The 18249-nt window shown below is 41.9% G+C and overlaps 1 protein-coding gene and 1 long non-coding RNA gene across 6 annotated transcripts in view; one reads left to right on the forward strand and one right to left on the reverse strand.

Moving 5' to 3' along the window:
• LOC145542826 (placenta-specific gene 8 protein-like) overlaps positions 1–12649 on the forward strand; it is a 43174-nt gene extending 30525 nt beyond the window's left edge. For all 4 annotated transcript variants that reach the window (XM_081582473.1, XM_081582484.1, XM_081582462.1 and 1 more), the window contains 4 exons: positions 826–954; positions 3573–3697; positions 10145–10259; positions 12448–12649. In XM_081582473.1, coding sequence (XP_081438599.1) covers positions 855–954; positions 3573–3697; positions 10145–10249 — 330 coding nt within the window. In that variant the 5' untranslated portion in view covers positions 826–854 and the 3' untranslated portion in view covers positions 10250–10259; positions 12448–12649. The remainder of the gene's footprint in view (positions 1–825; positions 955–3572; positions 3698–10144; positions 10260–12447) is intronic.
• Positions 1–17213, reverse strand: part of LOC145542830 (uncharacterized) — a 31918-nt gene extending 14705 nt beyond the window's left edge. Inside the window, exons 1-2 of one of the 2 annotated variants that reach the window (XR_014080181.1) lie at positions 16969–17213; positions 15494–15872 (exon numbers count right to left, since the gene is read on the reverse strand). This is a non-coding gene — a long non-coding RNA (uncharacterized LOC145542830). Of the gene's footprint in view, positions 1–6369; positions 6414–15493; positions 15873–16968 lie in introns of those variants that run through there. The other variant, XR_014080177.1, reaches the window with a different exon arrangement.
• Between the last annotated feature and the right edge of the window lie 1036 nt (positions 17214–18249).

The following is an 18249-nucleotide window of genomic DNA, read 5'->3' on the forward strand; positions in this document are numbered from 1 at the left end:
CTAAACCCAGCACAGCCAAAGAAACAAATAAATACTAAAAAAAAAAAATTTAAAAATACAGAGCACAGCATAGTTGGATTCAATACAAGAAAAGAGAAAGTTTTAACATTAGTCATTAATGAAATCAAAGACATTTTCTCTCTTGAGAGTTCTGATTGGGTAACAGCTCACAAGACTTAACTTGTTTGCTGGATGAAATATGAAAAGTATAGAGGGGACACCCTTTCCTAATGGTTTTGCAACCACTGGGTTTTTCTGTGGGACTTAAGACCTCTTTTTTGGAGAAATCTTCACAAAGAGAAATTCATCTTTTTCCAAGTAAACTTTAGCTGTCAGGATACCACTAGTAATTAGTTTGCTAATGCTGACATTAGCCAGAAACATCTGCTTTCATAACAACAATTTTATGGAGAAGTAAAGAACTTTATCTCACAGAGTTCTCCTGCAGACCAACTGAGAGAATGCCTGTGAACTTGCTTTGTAAAAACTGATTATAATGACTATTAAATAAAAATACTTCAAATGCAAAATAGTTGTCTTGAAAACACACAAAAAATCATCTTGCTGTTAAAAGAGGAATTGGTGAATGGGGAAAACACACACACACATAAACAACCAGACAACCTGAGAATGGAATCCTCATCCCTTCTCCTTTATGTTGCTTTTCTATCTTTTATATTTTTAATTCTCAAATATCAGCAATAGTCTGGAAATGTTATACCCCAACCAAAGGAGGTGCAGTGAATTGCTTCCCGAATTGATAACTATGTTATATCCAACCAATACAGTTAGGTGTTAAATAATTTTTTGGTTTTGTTTTCACAGGCAGTACCCTTTTGAACTCAGTCTTGAAAATGAACCCAGTTGTTTCACAGCCAGGCTATGGCTCAGTGGTCTCGGCATCTAGTGACTGGCAAACTGGCATCTGTGACTGCTTTGATGACATAGGGATCTGTAAGTAAATGTAGCTGTTGCTTTCTCCTGGGCCACAATCATGCAGCCACCGCCATAACAAAAATCGCTTGCTTATCCTCTCACTGAGATCCATGTGTTATTCTAGAGATCAGAGGTCACGAGGTGGAACACCTGGGCAGACTTTACTACTGAATGTGTTTTGTTTGTCCTGTACATAATGACCCTTCTTGCTGTATTAACTTTAAAACAGTAGAAACCATATAAAAGTCAGATTCCAGGGACTTCCTTGGCAGTCCAGTGGTTGGGACACCTCGCTTCCAGTACAGGGGGCCCGGGTCAGGGAACTAAGATCTCGCATGCCACAGGACGTGGTGCCCTCCCCTCTCAGATCAGATTCCACATAAAAATCTAGCTTTCTAATCTAGATTTCCAGCTTCTCTTGAAAATTTGGAAAATCTGGAAAGAGGAGTCCTCATTCTCAACTGGCAGAAGTCAGCTGCTGCCAGGCTGACTTGTTGTTGTTGTTCAGTCGAAAAGTTGTGTCCAGCTCTTTGTGACTCCATGGACTGCAGCACACCAGGCTTCCCTGCCCTTCACTATCTCCTGGAGTTTGCTCTAACTCATGTCCATTGAGTTTGTGATGCTATGCAGCCATCTCAGCCTCTGCCACACCCTTCTCCTTTTGCCTTCAATCTTTCCCAGCCTCAGGGTCTTTTCCAATGAGTCAGCTCTTCTCATCAGGTAGCCAAAGTTCTGGAGCTTCAGCTTCAGCATTAGTCCTTCCAATGTATATTCAGGACTGATTTCCTTTAGGATTGAATGATTTGATCTTGCAGTCCAGAGGACTCTAAAGAGTCTTCTAACCCCACTAATTAACCCTATTCAAAGGGACATTCACTCTACAATTTGCCATATTCATGTCCACCACCTACTGTTGGCTAGTTTGTGTTTTTTTCAACCTGTTTTATTCATTCATTTTACCTGCCCGCCTTGAATTTATTATCCTTATCCAGATTGATCATCTGGCTTTATACTTCCCACCTTATTAGCATCCCTGTGTTATTGATGTGTTTCTCCAATCTTCCCTTTACCTCCTCCTTTCCCTACAGGGCTGAGTCTGTGTTTCCAGTTTTCAATATTCTTGTGACTCTTGTGGTCGGTCCATTTCAGGAAGCTTTCAGGTTTTTAGCTTTCCTAACCTTAAATTCTTTCACAGTACCAAACACACTTTGGTGTAAGACAATTTCCTTGTTTCAGAGTCTATTGCCCAAAGGGATGTAGACATTCTCTGTGTGGCTAGTCTTTCCACTGTCTTGAGGAAGAGCCTCTTTTGTGTGTGTGTATTGGAGAAGGAAATGGCAACCCACTCCAGTACTCTTGCCTGGAAAATCCCATGGACGGAGGAGCCTGGTAGGCTACAGTCCATGGAGTCGCAAAGAGTTGGATACGACTGAGCGACTTCACTTCACTATATGATGGAAGTTCCAAGTTCTGTGGAGACAGCCTTTTGCTGAAAACCATCAATCAAAAAATAAGAGTTTTCATATCTTATCTAGGGTACAGCCATGACAAAACTCCACCCTAGAGTTTTTCAAAATAAGCTTGAACTCAGCACGTTTGAGAACAGTTTCCTCTTTGTCACTATTTTCTTAGATCCTTTTTTGTCTCACGCAGACTCTTGAAAGTGAAATTTCAGTATGTTTTTTAAGTTTTTATGTCAATATCCCTTAACTTTTACTTGCTTCTATCCTCATAACAATAATAAAACTTTCCTCTTTGCCAGAATGACCATCTAGAATCTGTTTCCTACTGCTTTTCTCATTTTTCCAATTATTTCTTTACTCAATGCTTTCTGATCCTAAGCACTCTTCCACAGTTTTCAGAGGGTTTCTCAGATATTCAGACGCCACAAACTTCCTATGCCAGTATCCTCCAAATGTAAACAAGGATAAGGAAGAAAGATAATTTGGACATGCTCAGATCAATAAGGCAGGAACTTTTTTTTGGGGGGGGTGACTATTTTGATGATTTAATGAGTGAAGGTTGTCGGGGGAGAAGTTAGCAAATTTTTTAAAGCAATTTTTTTTCTAAACTTTTTAGTTTGTATAGGGGTATAGCCGATTAACAAACAATGTTGTGATAGTTTTCTGGTGAACAGCGAAGGGACTCAGCCATATGTATACATGTATCTATTCTCCACCAAACTCCTCTCCCATCCTGGCAAGGCAGGCGTTTTCGCAATTAAAGCTGACCTGGCATATGACAAGCAAATTTCCCCAGTGTGTGTAGGGTCAAGACATAAAGAGCCAGGTGAACCCATTGTTTTCACCAAGTGTCCATTAAGGCCATTTCCTGAGTATGTATTTTCTTGAAAGCGGTGTGCTCAGTTGTGTTCGACTTTGCAACTCCAGGGACTGTAGGCTGCTAGGCTCTTCCATCTATGGGATTCTCCAGGCAAGAATACTGGAGTGGGTTGCCTTGCCCTCCTCCAGGGGATCTTCCCAACCCAGAGATCAAACCCGTGTCTCTTATGTCTCCTGCATTGGCAGGCCAGTTCTTTGCCACTGAGCCACCCAGAAAGCCCTTGGAAGAGGTGTGATTAGGTCAACCCCTTTACAATCTTGACTGATTCTGCTGTGATTTCACCCTGCACTCAGGTCTCTGTGGGGCTTTCTGTCCCCTGTGCCTTTCGTGTCAGATTGCCTCTGACATGAACGAATTCCTCCTGTGCGGATCAAGTGTCGCCATGAGAACAATGTATCGGACCCGATACGGCATCCCGGTGAGTCACCCACGGCCGCCATGAAATAGTCACCCAGACAGCCCAGGGGCCTTCCTTCAATCTGACTGCATCTCCATAATTGCCCTCCTCACCATCACAACTTGACCCTAGTCTTTTCTCCACTGCCATCCTAAACATTTTTCCTTTAAACTTTTTATTTTGTATTGGAGTATAGGTGATTGGGGCTTCCCTCGTAGCTCAGTTGGAAAAGAATCTGCCTGCAATGCAGGAGACCCCAGTTCGATTCCTGGGTCAGGAAGATCCCCTGGAGAAGGAAATGGCAACCCACTCCAGTATTGTTGCCTGGAGAATCCCATGGACAGAGGAGCATGGTAGGCTACAGTCCATGGGGTTGCAAGCGTTGGGCACAACTTAGCAACTAAAGAGAGAGATAGGTAATTAACAATATTGTGACAATTTCAGGTGTACAGAGAATGAACTCAGTCATACATATAAACATATCCATTCTCTCCCAAACCCTGCTCCCATCCAGGCTGCCACATAACACTGAGCAGAGTTCCATGTGCTGTACAGTAGGTCCTTGTTGGTTACCCATTTTGGATATAGCAGTGTGTACATGACCTTCTTGAACTCCCTAACTATCCCTTACCCCAGCATCTTAAACTTTTTAAATGATTTACAGAGACTATCAATCTATCCCTTGGGATATATTCACAGTAAAACTTTTTATTGATCCAATAGATGTGTCTCTGAAAAAGCTGCTGCAGATGAGCAGGCGAGGGATGAAGGTCAGCATAGAGTCTCTCCTGGCTTTACTCAGAGTCAGACAGTGGACTCTGCAGGGTGGGTGGCTGTTGTTTAGAAAGCCTTAGGTGAAAAATGGGTGTATATAGATCCCCCCAGAGCTGGCACATTTTTGAGCCAGTTACCTCACTGATAACTCGTAAAACAGTGTTCATTCACTCAAAAGATAATATTGAGCACCTAGAACCTTGTTGAGTCATAAGCTAGTGTTCACTCATTCAACGGGGATTTCTAGAATATGCAGAGCATACCAAAGACTATTACAGTTGCTAAAGACACACCAGTGAACATAGGAAATAAAAATTCCTGTCTTCATGGCGCTCACTTCAATTTTTTTGAGATTTTTATTTTAACATAATTTCAGACTTAAAGTCACAGAAATGGTACAAAGACTTCCTAAACACTCTTCACCCAGATTCCCCCAATATTTAAAAATGTACCAGATTTGATTGATTTTCTCTCTTGTCTCTATTTATCTATTCTATTTTTTTTCTGAATCATTTGAGAGTAAATTATAAACTTGATACCCTATTATCTCTATTTCAGTGTGTATTTCTCAAAAACAAGGACATTCTCTAATTTTATCACAATACAATTATCAAAAAGAATTTAACATTGATACAATACTATTAGCTAATCCATGGGTATTATTTAAACTTTACCAATTATCCCAATAACTCTCTTTAGATGAAAACAAAAATCAGTTGTCTGGACCAGCTTCTGCCAACCTCTGGCCTTTACCTTCTTTCTTGACAATCCAGGGCAACAAAAATGTGAAATTCTGCCCTCAGCTGAGCTGAGTAAGGGCCCCTGGGGGCTGACTGGAGATGTCTGTGGCATCTGCCTGTCCCTAGAATTGCCTCAGGGGAGTGGTGGCAAAGCTGCAGTGATGAGATGGAGATGCTGAGGAGTTAAGCCAGCTGTTTGCACTCTCTTGAAGGAGAAGATAGGGTAACATGGGTGTGTGTGCCCATATCACTTGAGGCACAGAGCACCTGTGGACAGTATTAGAGGGTGTGGGTGGGGAATAATCTGAAGGGAGATCTAATGATGGGAGCAGCCAGAGCCTGGTGAGTGACTCTGTCAGTGGAAAATGGAGTCATGCAGGGGCTGGGAGGGTTAAGATGGACTGGGGCCACGGGAATGACAGGTGCCATTCAGTTGTCTTCCGTAATATGGAAGATTTTCTCAGTCTTTGTCTTTTTTTCCTTTTAATGAATACAGATCAGTTATTTCATAGACTATCCCTCAATTTGGTTTGTCAAATGTTGCCTCACGGTAAGACTTTGGTTATACACTTTTGGCATCAACTCTACAAAAACGATGTTATGTTCACCTTGCATCACATGACATCAAGTTATCTCTTTGTGTGTAACGTTCACTTTGATTCCTTAGTTAAGATAGTGTCTGTCAAGATTCTCCACCGCAAAGTTTCTATTTTCCCCTTTATAATGGATAAGGATCTTGTAGAGAGATGCACAATCTATCTGTGATAGATTCTTGCCTCCATCAGTTATTACTGTGATGGTTGTCAATGGGAGAGCTTAGACACTAATGGAAGAAAACAGTTACAATATAACTAAGAATAAGTAAGAATATAATGTTTAGGTTGGTGATATGTACAACAGAGGAAAATGAAGCAAGGAAGAGGAATTTAGTGTTGAAATGTTCTAATTTTAAATAGTGTTTTCAGGAAAGACTCAGTAAGAAGGTAAAGACCTAGTCTATGCCTGTACCACCCTAAATATGCTCAGTCTCTTCTGACCTCGGTAGCTAAGCATTGTCGGGCCTGGATAGTACTTGGATGGGGGAGAAAGTAAAGACCTAAAAGGATAGGAGGATGACTCATCTGGGAAAGGTCCAGGCAGAGGAATGAGCTAGAGCCAAAGTCCTGAAGTAGAGCTTACCTGGAATGTCCGAGACGCAGCATGCAGCCAGAGAGGTGGAAAGACTGGAGGTGGGGTGGGAGATGGGGAGTGGTAACAGAAAAAGATGATGTCAGCACATTAGCAAGACCTTGCAGACCATTTTAAGAAATCTAGCTTTCATTTTAAGTGAGCTGGAAAGCGATTAAAATGCTTTGAAACACAGAAGTGACCTGAAAACTTAGCTTCTCACTCATTGTAACCAGTAACAATTCATCTCCCTAAGCCTTGGCTCTCTGATAAAATGGTAACAATGGACCTCCCCTAAGGTGGTGTAGTAAGAGTCACAGGAGATAATGCAAGGAAAGGACTTAGCACAGGGCCTGGCAAGTAATAAGCGCTCAATGAGTAACTATTATAATTTTTGTTCTTAGCTTAGCTGTCTTCCGGCAGCCTGCATTCCTCCCAAGGGCTTGCTCAGCAGCCTGACTCTCTCAGCAACCCCTGCGCTCTCATTTACATCACTCAAAAGGCAGCAGAACTTAACACAAGGGTTCTTAGCTCGGTGACTGTTCCATAAACTCCCAAAACCATACGCTAAGTGTCGGGTGTATGCAGTTGTGTACATGGGTGTATGTACTTGTGTATATGGAAGTGAGATTCTCAAAGTGGTCCCTAGTCGGGTAGAGGAAGGAGTGCTTAGCTGAATTCTGGAGATAAGTTTCTGGAAACAGCTCAGCAAATAGCTCACTTTGGGGTTCTCTGACAAGTCATTTGTTAGCATCAATTTTCTCATCTTTCATGAGAAAGTTGTGCAAGATGATTTCTAAGGTCTTCCTAGGGTCTAGGGTTCTATAAGTTTTCTTGGTGTCCATTATATAAGTGTCTTTATAGACAGTGTATCTCTGGTCTTCTTTCTTAGAACAGACCTCTAAAATGGCTAATAAACTCTAGGACTGATTTGTATAGTTCAGGTTCTCTGCTTTGTTTCCCCTTTATGTCTATGCAAACATTTATAAGGCTGCCCCAATACAGCCTCTCTGACCTCCCTCACCCTTCATGGACACAGACAGGCAAGAGAGCATCCCCTTGGCCAGGGCCACAACCTCCACAGCAGAGGACAAAGGGAAGGAACAACCACAAATTGAACTCCTACGTGCTGGAATACTGCCTGGACATAGATTTGCTCATATACTGCTTACAAATGCTTTGTGGTGCAGGCACTGATATCTCCACTTCGCGGACACGAAAAGCAGGAATGAGGACGCCTTAAGGTCATAGAACGTGGAAATGCTGAAATTTGGGCTCAAGTTTTTTTGGGTTTTTTTTAATTATTACTTTATTTTTTTAAATTGAAATGTAAACAAAATTTACAACATTGTGTTCATTTCTGTACAGCAACGTGAATCAGTTCTATGTATATATATAAAATCCCTCCCTCTTGGACCTCCCACCCACCCTGCTTCATCCCACACCTCTAGGTCATCACAGAGCACTGAGCAGAGCTGTACAGCAGGTTCCCACTAGCTATTTTATACATGTAGTGTGTATATGTCTATGCCACCCTCTCAATCCACCCCACCACAAGGGCTCACATTTATTCTGACTTACAGTCAGGCCTGGTTCTTCCCACTTGACCATCTTGTCTTCCCAAGTCCATGTATATTGAGTCATGTACCGCAACTCATTCATTTGCTCAGCAATTCTGTAACCAGTGCTCATGACCAGACTTCTTTTTTTTTTTTTAAACAGCTTCCAAACAAGTGAAGCACCAGTCCCCTTCTCCAAACAGAGTGATGAATGCAAAAATCTTGGTTTCTGGTACCATTCCCCAAGAAGCTGTTCTGGTCAAGGCATTTATGTCCCTTGCTAACTTCAGCATGGTATAAACCCATAGTTCATGTCCTCTCATTTGAAAAAGTATTGTTTTTTTCTTCTCTATATTCTTTATATCTGTATTATGAAACAGACTTAGGATGTGTTTTCTAAAAGTTTCCCTAGGTTTCTCAGCAAATAATAGTGGGATTTTTTTTCCCCTACAGACTTCCTGATAAAGACAGGTATAGACATGCTGGAACAGAAAACTAGTTACATCCTTGTTGAAAATTTTCTTTTTTGCAATATTAGCATATTATGTATATTCAATAAATGTTGGTTTAATGAAGGCTTAAAAGATGAATAAAAATAAATAATGAACTGAAACATGGGGAAAAAAAAAAACAAGCACTTTGAGGAAGGATTAAAGGATTTGGATGATTTTTCAGGGAAAAAGAAATGGCTGTTGTACACCTGAAACTAACACAACATTGGAAATCAACTGTATTCCAGTACGAAATAAAAATTTAGAAAAAGAAAAAAAAAAAAGAAATGGCTAAGGGACCAAATTGTCTTCAAACTGAGTATCTGTTCCTCTATCTGATGAGGGTCACAACATTAGATTTCTAACATGGTTATCTCGTTGTCTAGTCTTTGTTCCACACACTTTCTTTGTGAGATGAAAATCAAAATCACTACAGCAAGGAAAAGAATTTATGAAAAGTAAATCACTTTTCTTACCACTTAGGAACTCCCAAACTTTATAGGCTAAATCTACTCTCTTTCTCTTTCCTGCTCTCTCTCTCTCTCTCTCTGGGTTTCTCTGTTCACACTGGAAATTGGTAATTGTACTAAATTCAACATTTTAAAAAATAAGTGCTATCCAAAAATGGAGTTCGAAATATTTCAGTCGGTCAAGACACACAGTCACATAACCTGCTCATCAGATTAGACTCCTTGGATCACCTGGTGCTGACTATACAGAGCAGGAGTCCCTTCTAGGGCATCTCTATCCACAGGTCATTGAAGACCCAACTGGACCTCCCATGGAGAGGGCCTTCAAAACTCGGCAAAGAAGCTCATTCTCCAGTTTTTCTAGACACTCTTCATCCTCTAATTTCTTCTTTTGCTCGTAAGGTTTGTATCTTCTCTCACTATGGACTGCCTCCCTTGCAGAACATGAGGGCTGTCAATGAAAAAGGTTAGAGGGTGAGGTGTGATCTAGCACTATACTCACAATCAATTGGAAAAAATGGTGCATTACACAACTGGCTTTAAAGAGAACCATTCCACATCAGTAAAAATAGTAAGTAAATCAAAATGTTCTTAAAAAGGAAAAAAAAAAAGAGAACTCTTCCAGAACAGATAATAGAGAACTGTAGCTATGATTGTAACCTGCAGATCATTTGAAACGATATGTTATTATGAAAAGGGTACTGGCTTGAGAGGAGAAAGACCAGTCATTGCCACCAGTTTATGTGATTTAGTTAGCAAGTCAGTTAACTTCACTTGGTGGTCAAAAAATAGGGATGGGCTTCCCTGATGGCTCAGTGGTAAAGAATCCACATGCCAATGCAGGGGACATGGGTTCTATCCCTGATCTGGGAAGATCCCACATGCCATGGAGCAGCTAAGCCTGTGCATCACAACTATTGAGCCTGTGCTCTAGAGCCTGGGAGCCGAAACTACTGAAGCACACACACCTAGAGCCCATGCTCTGCAACAAAGAAGCCACTGCAATGAGAAGCCTGCACACCACAGCTAGAGAGGAGCCCCCACTCACCGCAACTGAAGAAAAGCCTGCGCAACAACGAAGACCCAGCACAGCCAAAAATAAGTGAATAAATAAATGATTTGTTTATAAAAAGAAAAACAGCGATAACATGATAGACAAGTGACATAAAATGTATGTTTTAAAGAGGTTTGAAAAGTGAAACAAGTGCGGGGAATTGTGTGACTATTTATAGGCTACCTGTTGATCCGTTTGCTTGTTTTTTAACAGGGATCCATTTGTAAAGATTTCCTGTGTATGGTATTTTTACCACACTGTGCCCTTTGTCAACTCAAGCGAGACATTGAAAAGAAAAAAGCAATGAATGCTTTATAAAAGATGCTTGGTAAGTTGGTGGGACTTCTTTGATTTGTGAGTAGCAAAAGAAATTCTCAAAGGTATCTTTGATTTCTTTGGTTCTCTATCTCACAGATCGATGAGATGGCCCTTGACAAAGGGAGTGCAAATGACTTTCAGTGGCCAGCCTGCACAATCAGCTGGGACTCAGCTTCCCAGAGAGCCTGGGTATAGAGGGCTAGCCCTGATTGGATAGGAAAGAATTCTGCGATTTGTTAGTTTGTCTGCCACAGGTGGAGTGGCCGTATGATGTACCAGATAAACGTGCCACATATCCTCCATGTGTATCTTCACAGCATCATGATTGAAGGTAGCAGAGATATGTGTATGACAGAACATTTATTTCCCAAAGCCTACATCTCAGGTCCACTGCTGTCAACAGTTACCCACTGAAATGTCACACTAACCATGACTGTGTAATGTATCTAGTGATATGTTCTTGTCAACACCACAATATTAAAATAGCAATTCATTCTCCAAAGTGGTAGAAGCTACCTTAGTCTCTATGAATGAAGTGTGGACAATTCAACCAGTTATCTAAAATGCCCAAAGCTCCCGTTTAGGAAGAAGAGTGCTGCCTTTTTGATTGTGATATTGTCAAAGCTGGGCAACTGCTCATATGCTTGGTTTCCTACGCTCTCCTGGTCACATTTTTAATCTTCTTAGTTCTTCCTATTTTTCTTAGGCAAGAGGACGATGGCTTACTCAGTCCTGTCTTTCCATCTCTTACTGCCAATCCCATGGAATTTATCATCCAAGTTTAATTTTCACCTGGAAAAGGCTATTCTCTAAAAGCTCTATCTCCCGAGAGGTCTTTGAGAGCATTTGATCAGGATACTGCATTCATCTGTATGAACGGTTGACATGGGCACAATCTGTCTCTCTCTCAGCTCTTTCACCACATGCAGCACAAAACTATTCCTCTTCATGAACGTTTTAGCTCATTTCGTTTAGTGCCATTTTAGTATCTTAGTATTTGTCTTCTGACTGCTTTCCTCAATGACTGATGTGCTTAACCCATTTACAAGCAGAGTCGAGGCGGTGAGTTTTCTTATTCTTTTTCCTCCTTGTACCCATGCCTCCTGAGACTCAACTGTTGTTTCTCTTCCCAAGCAGTGATGTTTCTTTAAAGCCGTTTGTTACCGACACGATTCAGAATTTTGCCAAAGTAACCCTAGTCCCCTACATCAATTCAGTTAGTCGCTCAGTCGTGTCTGACTCTGCGACCCCATGGACTGCAGCATGCCAGTCTTCCCTGTCCATCACCAACTCCCAGAGCCTGCTCAAACCCATGTCCATCAAGTCAGTGATGCCATCCAACCATGTCATCCTCTGTCGTCCCCTTCTCCTCCTGCCTTCAATCTTGCCTAACATCAGGGTCTTTTCTAGTGAGTCAGTTCTTTGCAGAAGGTGGCCAAATTATTAGAGCTTCAGCTTCAGCATCAGTCCTTCCAATGAATATGTACGTAGTCCCCTTCGTAGAATGTGGCAATTTACTGGTCCAGTCATCCAGTTAATGAAAAAGATTGTTCTGGGATCTCTGCGTTTTAGAGTCTCTTACCTTAGTGTGAATGATGATTCACTGACATTTGATAAGAGAAATTATCTCTGGCAATCTACAGAGCATTCTGTTGGTTTACCTAAGAACGTAGCAATGGTACCTGACGTAGCAGTCACTTAATAACTATTGTGGATGAATAACTAGATGCAACTTTCAAGCAAGGAAGCATAGTAAGCTCTAACCTAGGAGACTCATTGAATCTTAGCTAGTGGTTATGACACGTTCAGATATTGGGTTGACCAAAATGTTCATAAAATCTTATGGAAAAACCTGAATGAACTTCTTGACCAACTGAGTAAATTGTACTGAACCAGAGGTCATGATTTGATATAGATTTTAAACATGTAGCAATTTGGGGGCTTCCCTGGAGGTCCAGTAGTTAAGACTCTGCACTTTCATTGCAGAGGGCGTGGGTTCAATCCCTGGTCAGGGAACCAAGATTCCACATGCCATGTGGCCAAATAAATAAATTAAAATAAATATTTAAAAATAAATAAATATGTAGCAATTTGGCAGTAAGATAACAGTGGAATGAAAGTTTTGATACTTGGAACAAGGCTAATGTAAAGATGGAATTCGTTCATTGATTTGGTCTTTCTTTTTCTGATTTCTACAGGGCAGATTCACATGGTAGTGAAAGAAAATGCTGCAAGGAAATACCGCATCTATTCAGTGCTATCTCACCTTAAATCTTAGAAACTAACTCAGCTAATCATATGGCTTCAAAACATTTTTAATTTTTGATTTGCTTTGAAAGAAATATATTTCCAGTGCTCTTCTCTAAGATGACTGCCATTAAAAATTAATTTTCTCAACAATTCTTGTGTCTTTAAATACTTCATGATGGAATTAACATTCCCATATGCTTCTGGGTTTGTTGTTGTTGTTGTTTTTGTATTAGCATATAGCCAATTAGGGACTTTCCAGGTGACCTGAGTTTGATCCCTGGGTTGGGAAGGTCCCCTGGAGGAGGGCACAGCAACCCACTCCTGCACTTTTGCCTAGAGAATCCCATGCATAGAGGAGCCTGGCAGGCTACAGTCCATAGAGTCGCAAAGAATCAGACACAACTTAAGTGACTTAGCATGCACGTAGGTGGGAAAGGGAAAGGGAAAGGGAAGTCGCTCAGTCGTGTCCGACTCTTTGCGACCCCATGGACTGTAGCCTACCAGGCTCCTCCGTCCATGGGATTCTCCAGGCAAGAATACTGGAGTGGTTTGCCATTTCCTTCTCCAGGGGATCTTGCCGACCCAGGGATTGAACCCAGGTCTCCTGCATTGGAGGCAGACACTTTAACCTCTGAGCCACCAGGGAAGTCTCAATGGTAAAGAATCCACCTGCCAGTTTAGGAGATACAAGAGACACAGGTTTGATCCCTGGGATGGGAAGATCCTCTGGAGGAGGAAATGGCAACCCACTCCAGTATTCTTGCTGGGATAATCCCATGGACAGTGTAGCCTGGTGGGCTACAGTCCATGGGTCTCAGAGTCAGATACGACTGAGCAACTGTGCCCGTCATAGTTGATTAACAATGTTGTGATGGTACCAAGTGAACAGCAAAAAGACTTAGCCATACATGTACATGTAACTATTCTCCCCCAAACTCCCCTCTCATCCAGGCTGCCACATAGCATACAATAGGTTTCTTTTAAAAAATGAGCCAAGTTTGTCAAAATGTCAAAGTTGAATGATGAGTATGTAGAGATGCTTCATTCTACTTTTCTACCTTTACATAAGTTTGAAAATGTCCAGTGTAAAAAGTGTTTTAAATGTTGTCAAAAGGCTTTTGTTATTTTGGATTTTCCTTGCACTGGGAGACCAGGTGTTACCCTGCAAGGCCCCTCACCCCAGGAAAGTGTGGTTTCCTCCCCCAGGGAGCTTCATTGGCCTTTGGCAGATCTTCACAGTAAATCATTTCCAGGAATTAATTACCTAGCAATTCAGAGTTTACTGTAGATTTTATACACACAGGGAGGATTTCTGCCATAAACCACACGGCAAACCACCTAATTAAAATTCCCATTGCACATCTCTGTCCTCTCCCAAGTCATCTCTGGTAGCAAGCCAGCCACAAGGACTCCACTTTATTTTTCTTTTCTTTTTTTTTCCAGGTTAACTTGGCATTTTATTTCATTTTGCAATTGAGATATAATTGACATATAACATTGCATTAGGGGTGCGTACGTGTGTGTGTGCACACTTAGTCACTCAGTCATGTCCAGCTCCCTGCGACCCCATGGACTGCAGCCTGCCAGGCTTCTCTGTCCACGTGTGTACAACACAACAATTTGATACATGTATATATTGCAAAATGGTCACCACAATCATTCTAGTTCACATCCGTCACCGCACAGTTACAAGATTTTTTTCTTGTGATGAGAACTTTCAAAATCTACTCTCTCAGCAACTTTCAAATATGCAATAAAGAAAAGTGAAATGGCATTTACAAGGTCACCAATATATATAGAATGGCAGTGCTGGGTCCAGAGAGCAGGGCTTTGAGTCCTATTTTGTTGTTCATGACAATACAAAAAAGCCTTTTTTTTTTCCTTATAAAAATTAACCCTAGGACTTCCCTGGTGGTCCAGTGGTTAAGAATCCACCTGCAGTGCAGGGAACACAGGTTCTATCCCTGGTCGGGGAACTAAGATTCCACAGGCCACGGGGCAACTAAGCTCATGCACCACAACTACTGAGCCTACACGAAATGGACCCTGTGTTCTGTAACGAGAAGCCACTGCAGTAAGAAGCCCACGCATCACTAGAGAGTAGCCCCTGCTCACCATAGCTAGAGAAAACCCGCATGCAGAAAGACCCAGTGCAGCCAAAAATTAATAATTAAAATTTTAAAAATTAAGCCTAGTGTTCAGGCTTCCACGGATTGCTACTATAAATTTATAGAATATCCTGTCTTTTGCCTTCCTAGAAGTCTTCATTTTTCTGTGTTTTGGTTTAACACCTGCGTTGATCGTAATTGATAATCATCATGAAAACAGAGGCAGATCATAGTTGTCCTAATTTCCTTCTTACTCACCCAGCACATGGAAAACATTGTGTCAAGAAGTCAGTAGATCAGGTTCAAAGGTATAAAAAGTGGCAAGAATTGTAATCAGATAAGACATTTGTGCAAAATGAAACTATTTGAAGTTTTTTCCTAGTCATTTTCCTTATGAAAATATGGGGTGATGTGCATACTATTTTATAAATTGTTTTGTTTTATGGCTTAACCACAAATTATGAAAGATTTCTCATATTAGCAAATATCAAAAATATGCAGCACAATGTTACTGAGTATAGTCAGCATGTTGTACTTTGCATCCCCATGACTTATTCACTAGAAGTTCGTATCTTAGGACCACCCTCATTTGCCCACCTCCCACCTCTAGCAACCACCAATTTGTTCTCTGTGTCTATGAGTTTGGGTGTTTTTGGTTTTGATTTGGTTTGGTTTTTTAGATTCCGCTTGTATGTGAGATCATATGATATATGTCTTTCTCTGTCTGACTTATTTCACTAAGCATAATGCCTTCTAGTGTACATGTTTAAACACACACACACACACACACACAGATTTTCTTTATCCATTCATCTGTCTTGGTTGTTTCCATGTACTGGCTATTGTAAATAATGCTACAATGAACATGAGGGTGAAGCCCACATACCTTTCTGATGCAGAGCAATTTAGTTCCATCTCAGCTTTCTAGTCCCAGAAATCATAGCCTCAAAGATGTAGAATGGGTCTCGTTGTTGTTCAGTCGCTAAGTTGTGTGCGATTCTTTGCGACCCCATGGACTACGGCACACCAGGCTTCCCCGTCCTTCACTGTTTCCTGGAGCTTTCTCAAACTCACGTCCATTGAGTCAGTGATGCCATTCAACCATCTCATCTTCTGTCACCCGCTTCTCCTCCTGCCTTCAATCTTTTCCAGCATCAGAGTCTTTTCCAATGAGCTGACTCTTTGCATCAGGTGGCCAAAGTATTGGAGCTTCAGCATCAGTCCTTCCAATAATACTCAGGGTTGATTGGCATGGGTGTGGAATTCTGCTATTAAGCAAAATAATATGCTTCCCATGTAGCTTATTTTTAAATTACTTAAAAGTTATGATAAACAAAAATGTTTTTAAAAAATCTTTGATGTAGCTGATGACAGTTGTTGGTAGTCTCGGTTTCCCACTCTTGATATTATGCTGTATCCCCTACATTCCCAGTGGTTAAGGCTCCCTCATACCAGGCCAGTTGCCTTGTGTGTTAGCTGCTCAGTCGTGTCTGACTCTTTGTGACTCCCATGGACTGTAACCCACCAGGCTCCTTGTCCCTGGGATTTCCCAGGGACTAAAATACTAGAATGGGTAGCCATTGACTTCTCCAAGGAATCTTCCCAACCCAGTGATCGAATTCTGGTCTTCTGCATTGCAAGCAGATTACCATCTGAATCACCAGGGAAACCTCCTTAAATCAAAAACTCCTTAAATGCTACTTCATGCTAGAAGCAAATTGCTAGAGACGAGACGGAGCAAATCCTCAGAGGAGGTGGAGGTTGGGGAGAAGGCAAGTATTAATAGAAGATTTACAAACTGACAAAGCCAAAGACAGCAGAAGAGAATTCATTTCACTTTTCCAGGGTAGGTAATGATTATCCACACATTCTATCTGCCATGACTGCTCTATCAGAGTCAGCTGCTGCGTCTTAGTGGCTTAAACAACAGCCATTTCTTCTACTCAAGAGTCAATAATTTACAGGACTTCCCTGATGGTGCAGTGGATAGGAATTCATCTGCCAATGCAGAGGACACAGGTTCAATCCTTGGTCTGGGAGGATCCCACGTGCCACAAGGCAACTAAGCCTATGCACCACAACTGCTGAGCCCATGCTCCACAACAAGAGAAGCCACCACAATGAGAAGCCTGTGCACAGCAGCTAGAGAGTAGCCCTTGCTAGCTGCATCTGGAGAAAGCCCATGTGCAGCAACAAAGACCCAATGCGGCCAAAAATAAATTTATTAATTTTTTCAAAAAAGTTTATACTTTGGTGCTTCCCTGGTGGCTCAGATTGTAAAGAATCCACCTGCCAATGCAGGAGACTTGGGTTCGATCCCTGGGTCAGGAAGATCTCCTGGAGAAGGAAATGGCTACTCACTCCGGTAATCTTTCCTAGAGAATTCCGTAGACAGAGGCGCCTTGTGGTCTACAGTCCGGAGAGTCGAAAAGAGTCAGACATGACTGAGTGACTTTCATACTTTGGGTAGGATGCTCTGCTTCTGCTCACGCAGTGTGAACTGGGGACGCTGAACCAGGGCTGGGAAACAGGGCTGCCTCTTGGCTGTGGTTCAGCCGGGCCTGAGCCTGAGGGCTTGGGTCCCTCTCCACATTAGCCACTGTCTCACCGTGGGGCTGTTGGGTGTCCAGGGCAAGCATCTCAAGAAAACTATACGGAAGTGCGTGACATTTTTATGATCTAGTTTTAGGAGTCACACAGAAGCTTCACTTCTGCTTAACTCTCTTTATTGAGGAAGTGGCAAAGGTCTGACTGGTTTCAAGAGAGAGGGGACACACAGATTCTTTTTTTTTTTTTTTTTTAATAAAGAAAGCTTATTGCATCCAGGGAAAACAAGAACAACTTCTTATTTAAAGAACCCCAGACTCTAACTCAGCAGTCCCCAACCTTTTTGGCATCAGGGACTGGTTTTGTGAGAGACAATAGGGCCTTCCTTGGGGGCTCAGTTGGTAAAGAACCCGCCTGCCAGTGGAGAAGACATAAAGAGACGTGGGTTTAATCCCTGAGTCATCAAGATCCCCTGGAGGAGGGAATGGCTATCCACTCCAGTATTCTTGCCTAGAAAATCCCATGGATGGAGGAGCCTGGTGGTCTACAGTCTATGGGGTGGCAAAGAGTTGGACACAACTGAGCGACTAACTTATTTTTCTATGGATGGAGGTTGAGGGGATGGTTTTGGGATGATTCAAGTGCATTAGTTAGTGTGCACTTTGTTTCTATTATTATTAAATCAGTTCCACCTCATATCATCAGGCATTAGATCCTGGAGGTTGGGGACTCCTCCTCTAACTCTTAACGGAGTGTAGCAAAGTGCTTGAAGAATGTAAGAGACAGAGCTACTGTTGTCGCCATTTTGGAAAATGCAATCTGCCACAGATGCCTTGAAGCGCTCCGTGTCGTGTGTCTTGGGTCAGAGCTGCAATACATCTGTTCTCAGTAAAGTTCCTCTTGGAGGGCTGAGGCAAAGCAATGGCACGCTGCCCAGCCCGGGTTGTCAGTTATGATGACATAAATTCCATAGTACTAGCTAAGTCTTTCTGGTGACATTGAGAAGACTTCAGAGCTTAAACGTATTTGAAGCTTATAACAACGGCCTATTCTTCCAGAGATTCTCATTCAGATCTATGGTGGGATCCAGGAGTG

Source organism: Giraffa tippelskirchi, chromosome 1 (genome assembly GCF_054371585.1).
Source record: "Giraffa tippelskirchi isolate mGirTip1 chromosome 1, T2T-mGirTip1v1.2.pri, whole genome shotgun sequence".
In the NCBI taxonomy this organism is placed as follows: domain Eukaryota; kingdom Metazoa; phylum Chordata; class Mammalia; order Artiodactyla; family Giraffidae; genus Giraffa; species Giraffa tippelskirchi.